This window comes from Polistes canadensis, unplaced genomic scaffold (genome assembly GCF_001313835.1).
Source record: "Polistes canadensis isolate GaletaPanama2010 unplaced genomic scaffold, ASM131383v1 scaffold_23, whole genome shotgun sequence".
In the NCBI taxonomy this organism is placed as follows: Eukaryota; Metazoa; Arthropoda; class Insecta; order Hymenoptera; family Vespidae; genus Polistes; species Polistes canadensis.
Genome location: NW_014569570.1, coordinates 735,858 through 756,944, shown reverse-complemented (window position 1 = coordinate 756,944; position 21,087 = coordinate 735,858). Strand labels below are relative to the sequence as shown.

The 21,087-nt window shown below is 28.5% G+C and overlaps 4 protein-coding genes across 12 annotated transcripts in view; 2 read left to right on the top strand and 2 right to left on the bottom strand.

Moving 5' to 3' along the window:
• Positions 1-622: 622 nt before the first annotated feature.
• On the top strand, positions 623-12,019 carry LOC106783619 (serine/threonine-protein kinase ATR-like). Its single transcript, XM_014742310.1, has 40 exons — positions 623-632; positions 884-1,195; positions 1,310-1,509; positions 1,726-1,896; positions 1,973-2,130; positions 2,221-2,370; positions 2,465-2,666; positions 2,768-2,907; positions 2,992-3,079; positions 3,179-3,560; positions 3,635-3,799; positions 3,884-4,384; positions 4,459-4,636; positions 4,718-4,963; positions 5,056-5,172; positions 5,274-5,396; positions 5,512-5,759; positions 5,835-6,053; positions 6,120-6,291; positions 6,372-6,623; positions 6,694-6,854; positions 6,915-7,075; positions 7,188-7,469; positions 7,643-7,788; positions 7,867-7,983; positions 8,064-8,203; positions 8,269-8,502; positions 8,603-8,866; positions 8,951-9,176; positions 9,274-9,458; positions 9,535-9,737; positions 9,825-9,997; positions 10,083-10,226; positions 10,321-10,478; positions 10,557-10,788; positions 10,856-10,994; positions 11,071-11,185; positions 11,275-11,428; positions 11,513-11,749; positions 11,837-12,019. The coding sequence occupies exons 2-40, from the start codon at positions 1,149-1,151 to the stop codon at positions 12,017-12,019; spliced, it is 7,413 nt and encodes a 2,470-aa protein (XP_014597796.1). The 5' UTR covers positions 623-632; positions 884-1,148.
• A 53-nt stretch (positions 12,020-12,072) lies between these two features.
• Positions 12,073-13,962, bottom strand: LOC106794079. The gene is given in 8 exon segments (XM_014761499.1): positions 12,073-12,126; positions 12,239-12,395; positions 12,398-12,573; positions 12,640-12,783; positions 12,868-13,167; positions 13,252-13,435; positions 13,534-13,689; positions 13,787-13,962. Coding segments are annotated over 8 exon segments (1,347 nt in total).
• A 624-nt stretch (positions 13,963-14,586) lies between these two features.
• Positions 14,587-16,861, bottom strand: LOC106783633 (actin-like protein 6B). 2 transcript variants are annotated; one of them, XM_014742337.1, is made up of 6 exons: positions 16,705-16,861; positions 16,123-16,467; positions 15,700-16,029; positions 15,367-15,618; positions 15,105-15,302; positions 14,587-15,015 (listed from the first exon to the last, which is right to left on the bottom strand). In XM_014742337.1, exons 2-6 carry the CDS (start codon positions 16,447-16,449, stop codon positions 14,800-14,802), a joined length of 1,323 nt encoding a protein of 440 aa, XP_014597823.1. In that variant the 5' UTR covers positions 16,450-16,467; positions 16,705-16,861; the 3' UTR covers positions 14,587-14,799. The 2 variants fall into 2 exon arrangements, with proteins under 2 accessions (XP_014597823.1, XP_014597824.1); XM_014742338.1 differs by lacking the exon at positions 16,705-16,861 and adding an exon at positions 16,542-16,561.
• A 427-nt stretch (positions 16,862-17,288) lies between these two features.
• LOC106783597 (neogenin-like) overlaps positions 17,289-21,087 on the top strand; it is a 33,840-nt gene continuing 30,041 nt past the window's right edge. For 6 of the 8 annotated variants that reach the window (XM_014742274.1, XM_014742273.1, XM_014742269.1 and 3 more), the window contains exon 1: positions 17,289-17,669. In XM_014742274.1, the coding sequence (XP_014597760.1) occupies positions 17,615-17,669 (55 nt within the window). In that variant the 5' untranslated portion in view covers positions 17,289-17,614. The remainder of the gene's footprint in view (positions 17,670-21,087) is intronic. The other 2 variants (XM_014742266.1, XM_014742267.1) reach the window with 2 other exon arrangements.

The window sequence follows — 21,087 nt, the reverse complement described above, 5'->3', positions numbered from 1 at the left end:
AAGTAGTCTTAATGATAAACTATAGGACGTTGAAATCGAAGGAAAAAAAGTGCAATTTAAAGAAACTCGAGATTAATGGTAGATACTTATTTGTAGAATAATAGAAAAGAAAAAGGCAGCTAAAGTGAAAACAATTAAAATTTAAATATACGGTATAAAAAAATTGAAATTATAAAATATTTATAAAAGAAATGTATCATACAAACTATTTTTATAGATCGTCTACTGGTGGTGTATCTTTGTGTTAGTTTCCACTCAAAGCAAATATTGTTTCTCTGTTGATTGAACTCCCTACCGGATGTAATAAAAAAAATCAGAACACGTACCGTTTAGTTGTAATATAATAATAATTATTATCTCAAAGGGAAACATGTTTTTTTTTTTTTTTTAATAACGATTGATTGATTTGAAAGATTAATTTGATTGTAAGTACTTGTGGTGGGGGAGAGTACAAAAATATAAGAAAAGAAATATTACTTTTATATATTTTTTAATCTATTAAGAGTAATAATAAATATGATAATTGAAAAGCTTCTCAGACTTTTAAGAAGTTTGTCGACTAAAAGTTAATGAATGACCTGAATTTGTCAACATTTAAAAGCTTTCTAAATATGTTAAAGTTTTTATACAGGGTATGTATTTTCTTGATGCTTTTAATAAATTCTTCTTCGTAATTATTCAAGGGGAATAAATTCTGATTAAGATTTAAATGTTGAAAATATATATTTGAATGAGAAAAAATTGTTTAATTATTGATTAACAAATAAGAAAATATATATATATACTGTATATTTATTTCTTTATTCTATAATTAAAATAATTACCATTTTTTATCATATATATAAATAGATTTTTAAATTGACATTGATGAATTTTTGTAAAGATGTCGCTACTATAAAGCCGGATTCAAATAACCGGGAAAACATGATCAACGAACTAAACTGTTCGATTATATTCTTCCATGATAAAAGTGAACGAATTTAACGTGATTAAAAGTTATTATTTATATATTTTTATATTGTATTATAATGGAGTTTTTAACACATAATTCAGTACCTTCAAATTACGTGTAATCATCAATCGTAATTGTACACAAATTGCGATCCAATTTTATTGTTATTGTGTATAAAAATGAGATATAACCTACGATGGATGAAGATAACAGTCAAACGGTGATTTTAGAAGATAATGATGGGTAATATATATATTTATAATTATTCATAATATAATAATGATCTTTTTGTTTAGTATAACGTTTTAAAAATCATACATCTATCTTATTCTTACACTGATGATGATGATTTTTCAGTTCTGGCATTGCAGAACCATTATGGTCATTTATTCATTCTCCAGTGGTTACGGTGTTCGCAGATTATAAAAATGAAATGGCAGAGCCAATGTTACATTCTCTGTTAGAATCTCTTATAAAAAGATCATCGAATTTAAAAATGGTTTTACTTCCATCCAATCCTGATCTTGTTGATACAAGCTTATTGCAACAGTATGACGGTAATTAAACGTTTGCAACATACTTAGGTGGGTTGACAAGTTTTCAGTTTAACATAGAAACAATTCTGTTTTCTGTTCAATTAAATTTCATTCGATGACACATAGTCTGAAAAGTTTTCAAAAATAATAAACTAAAAACTTTTCAAGCCAACCTCGTATACATTATTTACTGGCAATTTATAAGCCATATATTTGTTATATCATTTTATTATGCAGCATTTGCAGTTTGGCTTTTTGGAGCAATGTTTTATATAGTAGGACATCCATTAAGCGACAGAACTCTTACTTATAGCATAAATATACAAGCATCTATGCTTACAACATTATCCATACATAATATAATAACATTTCACAGGATATGTCCATTTTACGTATCTATGCTTAAAGGTATTTATTAAAAAATTGTTATTAGATTTATATGATCGTACAATTTTTCTTTTATTTTTATTTATTTTTCCTACAGATATACAAAATTTTATTTCATCTGCTGAGCTCTGTGATTCACTAATACTCAATAAATTTATTGTAATTGAAGACATTATACCGAGCTTAAAACTTACACAATTTCCAGTAACTGTTAATTTCAATTCTGTTGGACTAGTACTGAATTCTATATTACAGGTATTGTAACTCATATTATTTGATCTAATAAGGAAATTAGTTTCTTTATTTAAAAATATTTGTATATTTATCCGGTTTTCTATTATATAGATTATTATACAATCAGGAACATCTAATTGGAATAATGACGAACTTTGGAATATTCTTTTAAAAATAATAGAAACAGCTAATGCAGACGTGAAATTAAAGGTCATGAAACTTTGCGTAAATCTGCTCATTTATGTTGATGAACAAAATCCCGTATGTAATTTAATTATTCAATCATTTAATATATTAATGATATATAGGTCTGTGTATATATTATTTTCATCTAAAAATGTTTACTTTTTTTAAGCATATCTCATTACTTATAAGTCATGTTATGGGAATTTTAAAAATTATTCCAATATGGTTTAATAATGGACATATGAATAAAATGACTTTAAATGAATATTTTGAAACATTCGTAGAATTTATTAGTGGTTTATTCGTGACTCGAGAAGTTAATGTGCTGTGTTTTTTCATCATGGATTTACTTTTGATGAATATTGATATAAGTGAGTTAATTTTAAATATATATATATATATATACATTTTGAAATATATTGTTGCTTATTATTTTACATTGTTATTTATTTATTATTATCCTTACAATTAGTGTCTTCCATAAAAGATGATATTCTAACAAAATTAAGAGAAGAAATATGTGAAAAAATAAGACAATATTTAATTAAAGAGCCAACAATTTGTAATCGTGCTGAAGCTAAAAAATATATTTCATATTTTCACTTTTGCCCGGTTAGTAAAAGTATCTATAAAATGCAATATATTTTATGAATATAGTACAACTTTTATATATACATTTAAAACATTTTTTTTTAGGAATTTATTCCAATTTTCATGTCCTATATTTACTTTGAAATTGAAGAATGTGCCCATATAAGTAGTCCAATTTATATAGATGATCAAAGTGATGCATGGAAATTATTAATAAATGAAATATACCGTACCATAAAATTAAAAATATTTATTGAAACTAAAAGACTTATACTTAACTCTCTCTTCTTAGAGCACTGGATTATCGGACAAAAATTGGATGTTATTTTGTATGGTAATTTTGCCGATCAATTTTTAGAAGAATTACGAAACGAGATTATTAATGATAATGGTACAAATAGAGATGTTATTTTGGAATCTATGTTGTATCTAATATCTCATAAGGAATGTAAACAAGATTTTGTTCAAATATTTAGTACATTACCATTTATTGAGAATTTTAAAGAATTGAATGTAAATCAAAGAATTATAAAAATCTTAAAATATGTTAATGAGGATACAGCTATACAAATTATTACGACATTATGTTCATTTGATAAAACAGAAAATATATTACATGTAATATATGAATTTATCGTAAACAAAGATATTGTATTTGCTGTTACAGGTATAAAGTAAGTATTTCATGTATATAATAAATTTATATATTTCAAATAAAAATGTAATTATGTATTGTAATAATATTTAGATCCAGTACTGCATTAATAAAACATAATGAAAGAAAATTGGAGGATATATGTAAATTTATTTTAAAGCCTGCTTTATTATCAGGCGATCTAGCGATCCAAACCGCTTTAGCAAAAATATTAGGTTCCATGGCTTGTACTTTAGCAAATGGCTTCGACTTATTTAGGTAATGATTATATAATTTAGTTTTTTGATATCATTATAATATTTTTCTTATATTGCAGTATTAAGAGAGATCTTTTTCTTTCAGGGAAATAAAATATTTGATGATTAACCCACCTGGATGTAAATATTGTGTTGAAAATTTACAAGATATAGATAAAGATAAATTTTATAAATCGTATTTTATAGAGGAACACGAAGAACAGTTATTGATTCCATATTACCAGTTATTTGAATCAATGTTTTCTGATGTACGTTTCTGTATGGCACATAATTCTATACATTTTGCAAATCATATGAGATCATTTAGCAGCAATAACATAGTAAAACTTTGGTTGCCTTGTATAAATGATAGTGAAGTTCACGTAAGACAAAACCTTGCCATAATAATAGGCCAAATATTAAATATTCGAATCCAAAAGGCAAAGAAAGCTGGAGCCAAATTAGTAGATGAGATACCACCAGATTTAAAAGAATTTGTAAATTTAGTGATAGATGCCATGATGGAAACATTAATTGAAGCTTTAGAAACTTCCGATAGTGATTTACCACTTAATATATTACTTCAAACTGCAAGAAATTTTGGATGGTATCAAAATAATTTCAATTGAAAATCAATAAATTTAACGTTACTTCATTATTTATATATAATTATAATTTTAGCGTTCCATTATACGCAACAGAATGCAAAGTTGCATATATATTTCTTCTTACTATACTTCATCATAATTCATCACCTGCAGTCGTGACCACTGCTATCAATGCTTATGAAGAATTGGCTTCTTTCCTTAATATAAAACCAAAGATGCTATACATTAGATACAAAAGAGAGTTTCTTACGGTAATGGCATCGTTAAAATGCAATTTTAATTATAATACGTAATTAATCTTTGTTACAATATTTCTATAAATATTTTTACAGTTAATGGTGCAACAAGCATTCCTTAATTATTATGATTTTTCTTATAATATCTCAACTTCGTTACATCGTGCTGCTAAATGCATTGGGTATACTGGATCACATGAATTAATAAGCAAAGAAGGTCATCATGTGATTTGTTATTTACTGCCTTACATACTTGACACAACAGTAAGAGATGGTTTTTTACCAGACATTGCCGAACTATTAGAAACAAACGAAAAACAAATGTTAATCGAATATTTTCCGGTATGTAAAATATGATATAAATATGAATATATTTTTAAAAAATTTCTTCAATATAAAACTTCTATGTATATATATTATTGTATTCTATTTAGCATATCTGCTCTTATGTATTTTTAAACATACCCTTAAATATTGGATTAGTATGTTTAAAAAATGTATCACTATTGACTGATACCAGCATTCAAGAATTAACAACAAATTCTTTTGTGGTAAGAAATGCTTTTTTAATAATATCAGTACTCTTTTTTTTCATGAATATATAATATTTACATTTAATTTATATATATTTTTATTTTTATATGAATAATAGATTATATTTGAAAACTTGATGTTAAATTTTCATAATACGCCTGAAAAAATTATTGGTTTTCTAAAAATATTGTCACAGTTTGACACTATTGCAACACCAGATTTGAATTCAAAAGAGAATATTGTAAGTATATATATATATATATATAATTTTCTGTTTATATTATTAAATAATAATTTAATATGATAATTATATATTTCATAGTATATAGCCTTTATGATTTATTATTTTTTCTTAGAACTCCTATCTGAATCTTAGACTACATGGTATATTAGTGAAATATGACGTCAATCTTAGTTCTAAATCAGATGAATGGACTCAAAAAACTTCATTGGCTTCATTAACAACATTAATGCGATTTATGGGCGCAAAACATATTACCATATATAGATTTAAAATTTTAGCAACACTACGAGTTTTGTTAGAGTTTAAAAGACCTGGCTTTGGACCCTTAATATGTGATGCATGGGATGCCTTTATTCACAAGTATGTTCATGATAATGAACAATTAATTAAAGATCATTATTTACTTTTTCTAGTTTAAAAATGTTTATTATTTAGTATACCAATGGAAGATCTTGGCCCATTAATACCAACTATATGCATTTTTATGATACCATTATTAGAAAATTATTATGAAAAAGTAAGCAAGATGTTAGAATTCTTACTTCGTAAAAATGATATCACTTCAAATTATATATCGGAGTTATTTTTTATTGATGACTTGAAAACTCCGAATCATATATCAGATATTATTAAGAAACAAATTTTACAAACACAGTAAGTAAACTTATATATTTCTTTATCTATTTAGAAAAAATAAACAATACTCCTTCTCGATTTCAGATCGAAAGGATTTACTGCAAATCTTCAATTATGGCTTAAACGAATAACTCATGAAACAGATGAAATTCGTATGTTAGCGTTACAACATTTAAAAAAATTTTTAACAGAACACAGAATAGAACTAAACGAAATGATACTAAGTGATACAGATGTACATCCTTCTATTGTTGAGGTATATTCATTTCTAGTTCTACAATATTATAAAGTAAATAAGTAAGCCAAATTATAACATTAAATATTGTACTTGCTAAGCTTTTAGATACTTTACTCGCAGGATGTCAAGAAAAGGATGAAAATATTCGTTTATTATATGGAGAATGTCTTGGAGAATTAGGCGCTATCGAACCAAGTCTTCTTCCTAGAAAAATTATTTCTAGAGAGGACAGTAAATTCATATTTGACATGAATGAAGAATTTGCTTGTGCAATGCTTTCTGAAAATGTTCGTGCTTTTCAAATGCAAAAAAGTACTCAGAATATGGATTGTTTTGCACTTGCTATACAAGTATGTAAATAATTATTTAAAAACGTATACTTAATAATTCTGAATCCTTTCATTTTCATTAAATTTTTAGGAAATATTAAAAGCTTATGATATAAGACCAGAAGGTAAACAAAGTAAAATGTGGAAAAATCTTCCTTCAACAATGCAACAAATAATCTTTCCTTTTCTAACGTCACATTATAGTATAACAGTCAAATCCGATATTAGTGCATTTCCTCGACCTATTTACGGGTATGTTTTTATCGGATAAATAATTGTAACTACAATAAATAATTTAAACATTTCTTATAGTTCTGAAGCTGGATCCTGCGTGGAAGAGTGGGCATATAATTGGTTGTGCAGTATATCAAGTCATTTAAATAATAATACTTTATATAATATGATGCTTGCTTGTAGACCAGCATTTAAGCGAGATATAAAAACAATAATATTTGCTCTTCCTTACCTTGTTGGTGAGTTATATAATTTTATTTATATATTTTTTAATTTTTATATTATATCATGAATATATATATATATATATATATATATACATATATATCACTGCATATATTTTTCTATTAGCCTATGTAGTTGCAAATGCAACAGAAGAACACATACATGATGAATTGAGAGGAGAAATGCTAGCAGTAATTAATGTTAGAGAACAGCCTACTCTTAATCAGGAACTGTTTTTGCATCGACCTCTTCGATCTGAATATAATATAAGAATGAATGAGAAACAAATATCTGATGAAGCTAGACGTATGCGTTGCTCTCAGATTGTATTTTCGGTATTGGATCATTTACAAAGATGGCTTAGAGAACGAAGATTACATCGAGATAATAAGTTTAAATTAATACAAAGTAAGAATAATTTTAAATAATAACAACAAATATACAATTTTTTCTAGGACTAATAAGTTGACAGGACACTGATATTTTAAAAATTTTACGTAGTGTAGTTGTTCTGTCAACTCGACTTTCCCCTTGTTAATGGATATTAAATTATTTAATATTTTTGTTGAAACAATATATAGCATTCTGCTCGAAATTGGATAATTTGGTAATAGCAGAAGGTTGCTATCGATCACAGGAATTTCATCGTGCTTTGATGTACTTGGAACTACATATGGCTTCTAGTGGTAAAGAATTATCAGAAGTAGCTGAAGGAGACTTACTTTCAGTAAATAAATTATTGTATTTCTTCAAATGAAAAAAATTGAAAATAAATAACAATAGCTATTTATATTTGTTATTATAGAAAATATATGCCAAGCTTGATGAACCGGATGGAGTTTCTGGTATTTTAGTAAGCCAAAATAAAACACCTGCATTAAAACAATTGTTATTGGCACATGAAGTCAGCGGAGACTTACAGGTATAATTAATATTTTTCAAATATATATATATATATGCATATATGTTTATATGTTGTATAATATTTATTTTAATGTAAAGGATGCAGCTATATGCTATGAAAGACTCGCGCAAAAAGAAGTTTTCAAATTTAAATATTTGCAAGGTATGATCGAGTGTTACTTGGGTCTTAATCAACATTTTACAGCTACACATATTGCAGGTGCTTTACTAAGCTACAGGTAATAATATTGAATTTTATATGACATGATTGCTAGATATATTATATTTTTTCTTATTATAATAGGCCTGAACTGGAACCACTGATAATTGATAATGAACCTTTCTGGAGACTTGCTCACGGTACTTACGAACACGAACTACAAAAACATAAAAATAAAGATATGAAGAGTATGTTGTTAAAAGATCTTGAGCGAGGCATTAAGTTAGATTTTTCTACGACAAAAAAGAAGTTAGTATCGCTTTTAGAAGTTGCTTCACGTCCAGGAGGATATCAGCAAGCGTATTCATATATTATGAAGTAAGTATTTTGAATTTTAATGTAACACGAAATATGATATTTAATATTAATTTTTTATTATTTATTTAATTTCTTCTTCTTTTTTTTTTCTTCTATATAGGTTGCATGTACTGAATGAATTCGATAAAGCAACTTCTTTGATGATTACTGATGTTAAACAAGTTCCATTGATATTTGAAGAATGGGATAAACGTGGCCAACTTTTAACTACATCGCGTGGAATAGAATTTGTTCTTGGTATGCGTAGAGCCATATTAGATATAGCTCTAGAATTATATGAAAGAAAGGAATTTGAAGAAGACAATCTGCAACTTAAACAAGAAATTGGCAAATTTTGGTTGAAAAGTGCAAAGATTGCTAGAAAGTATATTTCATTTGATACACATGAATATTTTGTTTTCATTTTTATATTGTATTTTTGTATCACATTAAACGTTACTTTGTTTAGAACTGGTTTTCATCAGCAATCATACATGCATCTTTTATCTGCTGCTGATTTCTGCCCTCCTCAAGAAATAGCTATAGAACAGGCTCAATTATATTGGATTAAAGGAAATCGGGAACACGCTTTTACAACTTTGAAACATTGTTTCACACATTACTTCAAACCAGTTGCTGTTTATAAACAAATGCCATTAGGAGAATGCGTTGAAGAAAGAAAACAATGCGCTAAGGTTTTTACATCATAAACAAAAATTATTAATATTAGTTATTAAATCTCTCAAATATTATATCTCATTATTTTGAACAATGATATATTATTCTTTTTAGGCAAAACTTCTCTTCGCTCGATATAATGATCAAACGCTTAATGTGGATACAGATATTAGCATTGCTAATTATAAGGAAGCTATTGAAGTATGGAGAGCATGGGAGAAAAGTTTACTTGCTTGTGCTCAATATTACGACTCCGTTGTTAATAGGATGTCTGATGATGAAAGAGACATAAAAGGACGGTAAGATAAAATAATGATCGTAATATAATATTATCTTACGTAGGATATCGATGATTATCAAATGTAATTATTTTAGAGATTTACAAGTTCATATGATGAATTATTATGGCAAATCACTTATGTATGGCTGCAAATACATTCATCAGTCAATGCCTAGAATGTTAACTATTTGGTTAGATTTTGCTTCACGTTTATCTGCAAATCGTAGTAACCATCATGGAGAACTTGAATATATTTCATTACGTCAAGATAGTTTAGTAAAAATGACTAAAATTATGGGTAATTATAATAATTAATAATAAGAAAAATAGTAACGTTAAATAATAATGTAACTTGTTAATCTGTTTTAATTTATTTATTTTCTAGATGTGTATTCAGAAAGATTACCATTATTTATGTGGCTTACAGCATTTAGTCAACTTGTTTCTAGAATTTGTCATCCTTCTAAAGAAGTACAACAAACACTTTGTGCACTTTTGGTTAACTTAATCGTCGCGTATCCACAACATAGCTTGTGGATGATGGCTTCAGTTATTAATGTAATTACATAATAGTTATTATTAATATTTTCCAAAATCACTATCATTTTAATCGTTATATTAAAATTGTATTATTTTACAACAGTCTTCAGTTCCTATACGACACAGAAGATGTCAAGAAATTTTAAATCATTCCAAATTAAAAACGACAGAAATGATTAAACTTATCAAGGACTTTAATAATCTTTGGGAAAGATTAATCGAGTTATCTAATAAACATATAAATGATGTAAGTTTCGAATATTGGAATATATATCTATGATAGTTAGATATCTAGTAATAATAATTATAATAATAATAAAATATCATTTATTTTTTAACAGCGAGTACAAAACGTAACCGTTAGTCAATTATCACGAAATTTACCACGATTGTTCTTAAATCCGAATTTTAGTAAAATTATGATCCCAGCAACGAAATTTCGACAACTTAATCTACCTTCCAAAAATGCTTCTTTAGATAATTACAACCCATTTTCTTCGTAAGTATATGTAATGTACTTAAATAATACATAAAAGAAGAATGATCACTTATACTTTTTATATTTACATGGACATAGAAATTTCGTACATATAGTGGGAATAGAAGATGATGTAGTCGTTATGAAATCTCTTCAAAAACCACGACGTATCGGATTGAAAGGGTCGGATGGTAACAAATACCTTTTTATGTGCAAACCGAAAGACGATTTAAGAATAGATTTTAGATTGATGGAATTTAATGATATTGTTAATAAGTATCTTCAAAAAAATCCGGAGTCACGACAAAGAAGACTTTATATAAGAACTTATGTAAGTATGGTGTACCATTTCGTAATAGTATATAATAATTATTTATTAATTTCATTATTATTAACAGAGTGTTGTACCGCTTAATGAAGAATGTGGTCTTATTGAATGGGTACCTAATTTAGTTGGACTTCGACCTATCCTTATGAGTACTTACGAAGAGATGGGTATAGCTATGATGATGAAAGAATTAAAGCAAATATTATGTTGTAAGTAATTGAAAATTAATGTTTATCGTAATGTTATACATTTGTATTAATTATTTTCTTTTTTTTTTCTTATTAGCTTTAAATGATCCATTGGCAAAGAAGAAAGAAGTATTTCTCAACAAATTACTTCCACGTCATCCTCCTGTTCTCAGTGAATGGTTTCGTCTTACATTTCCTGATCCTTATGGATGGTAGAGTGCATTTATTTTTTTGTATACTGTACTCAATTTCATTACAATTCTTTCTATAGTTAGTGTTTGAAATTGGATTTTGTTTATAGGTATGAAGCTCGTACTGCATATATTAGAACCACTGCTGTTATGTCGATGGTAGGATATATACTTGGACTTGGAGATCGTCATGGAGAAAACATATTATTTGATTCTAAATGCGGTGACTGTGTTCACGTTGATTTTAATTGTTTATTTAATCGGGTAAATGATTGTATTATAAATGTAACATACACATCTATTTTTTTTCTATACATATTGTTGAAGATACATTTTGTATCTTTTTAGGGTGAATTTTTAGATTGGGCAGAAAGAGTACCTTTTCGTTTAACACATAATATGATCGATGCTATGGGTCCGTTAGGAGTAGAAGGTCCATTTAGAATTGCCTGCCAGACAACTATGAGTGTTTTAAGAGAACAATCGAGTACATTATTAAGTGTTCTTACTCCGTTTGTATATGATCCATTAGTTAGCTGGAACAAGAATCAAACTGGAGCAACTGGAGAAAAACCTAACGAAAAGGTATGATCATTGTATTATTAAAATTCTTTTTCTTTTTAATATTACTAATTATTAAAGAGCGAATAAAATTAATTTTCCCTTTTTTAGGCGGTAGAAAGTATAAAAAATATTAATCGGCGTTTAAAAGGTTTAGTTCGTTCTCAAGGAAAAAAATTAGAAAATATTGCTTTAAATCTTAGTGTTTCAGGACAAGTTAATCAATTAATTTTAGATGCTACGAACATAGATAATCTATGCCAAATGTATTTTGGTTGGGGAGCTTTCATGTAAAATTTACAGTACCTGCAGGTTATTATAAACAAGAGTTTTTATACATTATTTTCCTATGTGTTAAAATTCTTAAGAACCATAAAATATGAGAGAGAAGTATTCAAAATCTGTAAATTGTGTAAAAATTCATTAGATGGTTAAAACTGGATAATGTTTTATGCATTTACAATTAATATATATATATATAAGATCACTAAAAAGATATTTAAAAAATAGTACCGCATTAAAGTTTTCTAAATGCATTACATAGATTTTGCCAGCAGTTATATAACATGGTTTTTGACTGCGTAATATCATCATACATATTTCAGATTTTATTGGTGTAGATATCTGATACCATTTTATGGAGTATACAGTTTTGCTAACCATAGAACTCTGTTATATGATATAATACATTTGTTACAATAATATACATTTATATATTTTTGTAAATTTGATTTTATTACCTCATAAATCAGCTGATCTCCGGGAAAACAAAATAATAGTAGTTGAGATAGTGCCATGATTAAATAGGAAAAATATTTCATTAATTTAGTACTATCTGTTAAACCACTCTACAAATATATCATAATTGCAATGCGTCTGTGTTCAAGTATTGGTACATGTAAATTTTATATACATAATATATTAAGTTTTTTAATACTTACAATACTGACTTGTACACCTACTAAACAGATTATTAGACTACTAGATACAGTTTGCAAAAGCAACATTAAACTAAAATTGTTCTCCATTATTTCGCAAAATCTACAATATTGTATTTTTAAAATAATTTATATTGTGATCGTTTATGCATGTAGAAACTTATATAAAATGTTAGTTACCGAAGAATTATATGATGATATTTAATATTTTGTATTAATTGGTATTTTATACGTTTTATTATTTTTCCCGATCTTTTTTCCTGATATCGAAGTTGATAAGCCTAAAATAATGATGACTTGTATATACTGAATTTTTGGAAAATTTGCAGCATAAAATAATATACTATATACCATGTTGCAACTTTTATTCAAATTGTTTAGATTCTTTTGCAATGTTACAAAATGACCGCACGTGTGAATTATAGCTGTAGCTATCAAAGTATCTGTTGCTAGTATAAGAAGACCACAAATAACTGTTGCTATTACCTGAGAGGTGTAAGTAATCTGTTAATATGATTAAAAATATCATTTATTAGATTTGTCTATAATTTTGAATATTGTTATTTTGTCATAATTTATCAAATTTACCTCATAGAGAGGAAATTCATAAAAGAAATCAGGATATGATGCCATAAAAGGGAAACTGTTGGAATCATTACTAAGTATTCCTTTATATTTTAAAATGAATATATCGATCAATGGCAACATGAAAAATATTAGTAAGGCATTAAATATCAAAAACAAATATCCCTTTGTAATATTTTTAGCTTGCCTGCAGAAGTTTAATATAAATTTAATTATTATTTTTATTTTCCATTTTTATTTTCCAATAATACTTTTAATTTATTATAATTATGCCTATTTACTTACATAGCATATTTTTCTAAGTTTCTATAAGATGTATTATTTATTGCATATTCCCAAAATTCCGTTAATAAAAAATTAATAAGAATTTCCACATTAGTACTATTTATAGTACATACCAATGCTTTTGATATACCAAGTAATATCATAAGTAACACTGAACTTTAAAACAATGATATTAATTTTTATTTGAACAACATTTTTTTTTTTATATTTGTTCAAATTTTAATATTAATTTGAATTAGCTTTTTATACAGACCTGACTTCTAAAACTATATTTAAATCATTCCAATCCTGGTAAATTTGTATTAATTGTGGTATACCGATAAGAAACATGCACAATACACAAAAAAGACTTCGCACTTTATTTGTTGGATAAAATCCAACAAATTGTAAAACTTTTTTATTTATAAATACATAATGTTCAATATCCATTAGATGAAAAAATAAAAGGATATTTTGCTCTCTAAATTATTTTATAAACCACTTGATAAAAAGTTTAATGTTAGATACTTTATATACGAAGTATTGTTATAAGTTTTTTTTCTAGGAATATAATTCTGCGGAATATGCAAAATAAGGCAAATGGAAAAATCTACTTTTATGTGCGATTATTAATAATACTTTATCATTAGTTATGAATAAAATATATGACATATACACCCTCTAATAGGAGTTATTAAGAAAATATACTGAAAAAAATGCTCTGATAATTATTTCATATTTATTTCAAGAATGTTTTCCAACGTATATTCTAACAAGTCAGTAAATTAATAAATCAATACGAGAAAATTTTAGATAAAAAATTCTAAGAATGATTAATGACTTCCTGGTATCTAAAACCACTTTAAAATACCATGTTTTTTTAATATCATTTTCCACATCTGCCTACTACTTATGGATATACGCAAAGAAAAAGAATAATTATACTCTATTATAATGAAAAATTGAGTTTGATCGAAATAAAGACTTTTTCATGTTTAAAGAAAATACAGAAGCAAAAAACTGTAGAGTAGAAAACAATATTTAATTGTAAGTCTTCGATTATAAAGCCTGTTGTTTATAAAAATTGTAATTTATTTTGTTTTTGTTTTAGTATACATCAAAATTTATAAAATTCTCACACATGCATTGTATGATTGTTACAAATGAAAGAGAAAATTCTAATTTTTTAGTTTTTCCATTTTCAACCAATGGTTAGAATTAATTGTGCAAAACGTATTGTACAAATATAACTTTAGGAAAATGTGAGTAATTACATGTAATACAAATTTAAGGACATTTTCTTTCCACTTGATTTTTACCACTTTCTTCATATTCTTGACTGGATATCCACATTTGTTGAAAAGTACCTATCGAAGCTAATATTGAACCTCCGATCCATGCTCCAAATCTTCGTTCCGCACAACCATTTGCACTTATTAATTTCAGTCTCATACTAGATGGTATTCTCATTGATAAATCTCTGTTAAGACGTTCCGGGAAACCCTGAATGAACGAAAATTCACGCGTTAAATTATGCAAAGAATTATTTTCCTAATAATATATTAGTAATATATTAATAAAGACAGTTTTACCTGTATAAATGAGTTACCACCAGTAACAACTACACTACCATAAAGAGCTGGTCTAACATCTACATCGCACATACCAACACTAGTTGTAACAATGTGACCTACACCTAACATAGTATTACCAACTAATCCACCACGCATTTGAACCATACTAGGATCAAATAATGCTTCTGGTATGCGAAATCGTTCGCTTCCAAAATCCTAAAATATCGCATAATTCATTATAATTGTTTTAATAACGAATCATTTCATTTCAAATAATTACCTGGTGATAACCGGTAGGAAATTCATATTGAACAGAGGGTATCGTAGAAACTATTTTTTCGTCATATGGTGTTTCTGAAATTTGCAATACAGTAGCTTGAAAATCTTGAATAAGTTTCTTTACCATATAGTTATGCCAGGTCGTAGTAACTTCAGGTAAGCCCTTCTTTTTCACCCATCGTGGTTTATCATGATCTTTAACAACTTCTTTACCACCCACCATATAAGAGGGAGATAAATCAATCTCATTGTCCTATTTTCATTTAAAGAGAAAGAGTAGTTATTTCTTAATCATAATTAATAATATTAAGAAGGAATAAAAGGATATTTATACCTGTAAAAATTGTCTACATTGCATACTTATATAATCTCCACCAAGCGGAGATTTTACAATAGCTTGCGTTAATACAAAGCCATCTTGAACAGGCACAGCAGAAGTATGAGTTGCACCACTATCAACGACAATACCAGTTGCTCTACCATTAGCAAATGCAGCTAGTACAGCATTTTTAACAAGAAAATATGCTGGTACATTATATTTCTCAAACATTAATTCTGTTAATTTTTCTCTTTTACTACGTATATTCCATGGGGATTCAGAAAATAATACCGGATGATATTCTGCATCCGATTGAATAACTTTAGAGTACGTATAATCTAACACCTAATAATAACAAATAATTGACTTATTTAATTGTATAATTTCATATGCGTATGAAATATTAATATACAATATAAAACATAAAGACAATATTACTTTTTCAAAATGATCCCAATCTTCAATCATGCCCTCTTTCATATAGTTCATAATTTCCGTGTCTTTACGTGGGACATGAAGAATTGTTGTATCAATATAATATTTGGACCCTGATTGAGTAATATTACTATCTGGTTTTTTATCATCTATATCCATTGGTTCGGCTTTGGTAGCTGTACCATTTCCATCTTCTCTTACACCTACGACTGCTGGTATTTCAGCCTTTGGCGTATCCTCTTGAGCATATCCAACTCGCAAGGAATGATGTCCCAAGTCAAATACCAAAGCTCCGATTTCATCTCCTCCATATAACATTCCTCCAGACATTTTGGTAGGTTATGGTACCTTCAATAAAATTATTATAATCCCACTGAATTATCGATATTTCATTTAAAAAAGGATTACTCTACAGTTCGTACAATGTACAGTTATTTTATATACACTTCGTTACAGCAAACAACAATAAAGTTTATGAAGAATTTTATACAGAAACATTTTATAACAATGCTTAGTCAGTATAACACATACAACTTTAAAATAAATATACCATCGTTAAATATGCACAAGAAATATACGACTTACCGTATATTTCTTTAAAATAAATGAAATCAAACGATACGATAACAAAAACGTTTATTTCACTTTTCTTTTTTGACGCATTGAACATAACCTATGATTACTATAAGACGCTTCAGCCATGAAGGTCTTATACATTTAAACCAATTTATATGCAACTCAATGGCCATCTACCCATCTCAATAATGTTAATATAAGACATATGATATATTGCATTAATTAATTTGTTCGTTTATTGATATATTAAACGAATTAACATATTTTTCTTATTAATAAATCTCTAAATTATGATCGTAAGAAAATGTTTTCTTAAACTTATTATTGTATTTTGATATTACAGAGAAATATAAATCTCGGCAATAAATTTCCGAGTAAATGTATCTTATATAAATATTGAAGACTTATTAATGAGAAAAATGTTATTAAAAGCATTAAAATAAAATGATAATTTGTTTATACAAGAACATATTGTTCGTCGGAAAAGGACTGAAAGTAAAATTTAAATTTATTCGCGCGCATCCAATGCGCGCACATCTATCCTGGCGTGCCGGCGTGTGGCGCTTCGATCGCGTTCGTCCCACAAAATGGCGTCGCTGGGTCAGATCGTCCGTGGACTCGAGACAATGCGGAGGTGTATAGACGTCCGTTAGCCATGTTCCGTCGTGATTGTGCTAGAAGCGCATCGTTCGTTTTACGACAATGGTGAGGTTTAATAATATTGCGAGATTCGTGACTTCGACACGCGTTGGACGATGAGTCCATTTGTTTTAAATAGAAATGTGTATCGAAATCGACAGGACGGGGCAATCGTGTGAATGTGGAGAGATCGCGTGAAGGAAAATACAACGGGGTGGAAGAGAGAGAAGTGGAGGAAAGATTTTACACGCGTCGGAGTCTGTGACACCCGCCGTGCCCGATGGAGCCGCATACATTCACCGTCCCCTTGGCTTTGTTGACATTTATCTTACCTGGTAAATAATTAAATATATATTTTTTACTTTGAATTATTATTTATTTTAACCATAATTAAATCGTTATTTCCATGTCGTTCATTTATCGAAAACATTGTATATATATCATATATTGTTGATTCGTTTGATGCCACTGTGTGTGTACAGTATATGCATTCGTTTTCTTTCTTTCTTTCTTACTTTCTATTTTTATTCTTCATTTTTATTTCCCTCGTTTCGATCACGTCAGATAGGTTCTTTCGATGCGAAAGGAAGACGAGAAAAGAGGCGTCTTGCTAAGAATGTAAGGTTTGACATACGCTATACATATATATATATATATACACCATGAGAAGCAGGTATCGAATTCAATAGGGAAATAAAAGAGGGCTTCGATAGAATCTCATCGTTGATCGTAAAATTCAATCGAAGTAAGCAACACCTTTGCATCACAAATTTCTTTATTTATTTCTTTCTCTCTTTCTCTTATTAATTTTCCAACCCTCTCTCTTTTTATATATTCGCTTTCTCTGTTTGCTGCGATAGTTTCCTCGACGAGCAGTGGTAAGCAAATATTTACGATGCCGTTCTGCGATTTTCTGTTTACTAATCTCTTAACGAGGGAGATTACGGTTCGTGGAGGAGGATGCTTGCTTAACTACCCCTACTTTGGTGACTTGGCGAGTGTCGCGAATCAACTGTGTTTATTTTTTCGCCCACGAATAATATGAAACTACAGAAGAGACTCCATTTGCGGTTTCCTCGTTTTCATTCGGAAAAAGGAAGAAGAAAAAGAAGAAGAAGAAGAAGATGAAGATGAAAAAGCTATACATATATATATATATATATATATGTGTGAAAGATCATATCTTGGATAAAATATCGAAATGACACTCGTCGGTGGTGGTCCTTAGAAAATATAGTATAATATACACATAGTTTTCCTCTTGAAGAAACGTTTCTTGATTACCTAGGTTCTTTGTTGCGTTCGCGTAGGACGTGATCGAAAGAGCAAACCACTCTTCCTTTAACCGAAGGTCGTAGTTACTCGAGAGAAATCTTAAGTTTTTAAGTGGCATTTATAACGAAGTGTATATAGATATATATATATATATGTATATGTAGTACGTACAACGGTATAATACTTTACCGGTCTTCTACTCTATTACATATACTTAATTTCGATCATTCTATCGTCAATAGAAGAGTCATTATTCGTTTTATCTTCTATTCAAATTACGTTAAACTTCTTTTTAATAAGAACCACACGATGGAATTAACTTGTAATATTATATTATATTATAACACACGGATAACTTGTTGTTATATTAGCTTATATTCGAATCTTTATGTAACATTAAATGGTCCTCCCCGCGTTTCTATTTTCATTCGTTATATTTTCATATATACACATTCTTCTTGATAAGACCGTGAATGGGATGCTTTACATATAACAAAACTTTTTTCTCTCTTTCTCTTTCATTCTATAATCATTTATAACGAATAAAACGAGGAAGAAACGACGATACGTTATTTCATAATCGATAATGATAACAATAATTATTACGAAACGATATTTCTTTCACCGATTGCAATGCGTACACCACATATAAAACCGAGAACGCATGCGTCTTTCTTCTCTGTTCATCATATGCATTCTCGTGGACATTGTTATTGTTGTTTAACAAGAGTAAGATAAACATGGTTGATTCGATTATGATGATGGTGGTGGTTTCATTTGGATGAAGGAACGAGTTCGAGTTGAGAGACACTGCACACATAAGCTCTGGCTATTATTGATGCAGAAAGAGAAATAGTGAGAAAGAGAGAGAGGTTACGTGGTGACGACGAGGGGTTGAGTCAGGGTGTGTTTCCTTCCAATTGGTGCGATGCAGAGTCTGGGATATATACAACGCGTCATCTCTCGCAGCACAGCATCCCTAAGTTTCTTCTTCCCGCTCGAATAAACGAAGGCAGCCAGTGCAGTGGCCCCGATAAAAGCGCTCATAAATTGACGGAACTTCGACGGGGTGAGGGTAGGGGTGGGGGTGGGGGTGGTGGGGCCATTGTGCTCTCATAAACCGCGTGCGCCGGTGTCTTCCAACCATCTCTTTCTCTTCTTCTTTTCTTCTCTTTTTCTCTCTCTCTCTTTCTTTTCCTCGTGCTACTCGTATTAAAGATTCATTAAAGACAGTTACAGGAGGGGTAGGACGTGATCGAGGGATGGGGGGAGGGTAAAGGGAAGAATAAGAAAGGAAGGGGGATATATATATATATGTATGTATATAGGGTGGCCTAAATAAAGTATCTATACGAAGATATTGTTTATCAGATCTATCGAAGAGATATCATATACTAGAAATTCATTCTATATATATATATATCATTTTATCTTACCTAGGATATATGGAATTAAGCGACGTTAGATCGAGAAGATTGAACTAAAATTCGTATCGTTATCTCCTCTAACGGTTTCGAATGAAATCCTACTTCACATCCCACAGTAACACTTGATTTACGGTCTTGTTTCACCTCTTTTTCTTTTTTTAGATACATAATCAGTGCTACTTGATTTTAATTAACGTACGATCAAATATGTTAACGAATACAAATGTACAATAGAATAACGGAAATATATAATCAAATGATTTGATCTCTTTATTTTATTAAATATTTCTTTTTTATTAGTTTGTGTGTTGAAACATTAAGAATTAATAACGAAACATCACTGTTCCGGTGTGCGTTACAATATCATTAAAAAAACAAAAATTTCACTGATTAGAATTAATAGCTTTAATGATTATTAAATAGCAATGATTATCGACTCACCCTGTAGAAAGAAAGAAAGAAAGAAATTAAAAAAAAAAACAGATGTAGCTCACCGTTTTCTCGACGAAGAAGAAAACGATGCGACGACAAGTAGAATCCGTTAGTCTCCTCTCTCTCTTTCTCTCTTTCTCTTACTCTTTTTCTCGTCGTCCTGCTCATCGTTTTGCGCTTTTATCGTCGATATATAAATGGGAAAGGATATCTCTGGCACCTTAGCGACAACGAAGTTTCTTCTTCCATGCTCTTCTTCTTCTTCTTCTTCTTCTTCTTCTTCTACTACCATTTCCAAGATATCACGCTTTTACATCCGATAATTTTTCGACGTGAAAGAGTTAGAAATGGATAACAGTTAACATACCTTCTATCTTATTTTATTCCCTGATTTTTTATTTATAATATATTATATTTGATTATATATATATATATAGATGTGTGTATATACATAGGTATATTATATGTATAAGTATATACTAACATAAGAGAACATAAACAGTTAACATACCTTCTATCTTATTTTATACTTTGTTTTTTTCCTGTTAACGACACTCGGACTAACTTTCAACTTAACAAGACAACAAAAAATTTAATATATATATATATATATATATAT

Bases quoted from the DNA above. Each gene is read 5' to 3' on its own strand.
- LOC106783633 (XM_014742337.1), bottom strand. From the start codon at position 16,449: ATGTCTGGAGGAATGTTATATGGAGGAGATGAAATCGGAGCTTTGGTA. The intron at 16,030-16,122 runs GTAATATTGTCT...TGTTATTATTAG, and splicing joins ATTGGGATCATTTTGAAAAA to GTGTTAGATTATACGTACTC. The intron at 15,016-15,104 runs GTAAAACTGTCT...TCGTTCATTCAG, and splicing joins GTGGTAACTCATTTATACAG to GGTTTCCCGGAACGTCTTAA.
- LOC106783619 (XM_014742310.1), top strand. From the start codon at position 1,149: ATGGATGAAGATAACAGTCAAACGGTGATTTTAGAAGATAATGATGG. The intron at 1,510-1,725 runs GTAATTAAACGT...TTTATTATGCAG, and splicing joins CTTATTGCAACAGTATGACG to CATTTGCAGTTTGGCTTTTT. The intron at 9,459-9,534 runs GTAAGATAAAAT...TAATTATTTTAG, and splicing joins GAAAGAGACATAAAAGGACG to AGATTTACAAGTTCATATGA.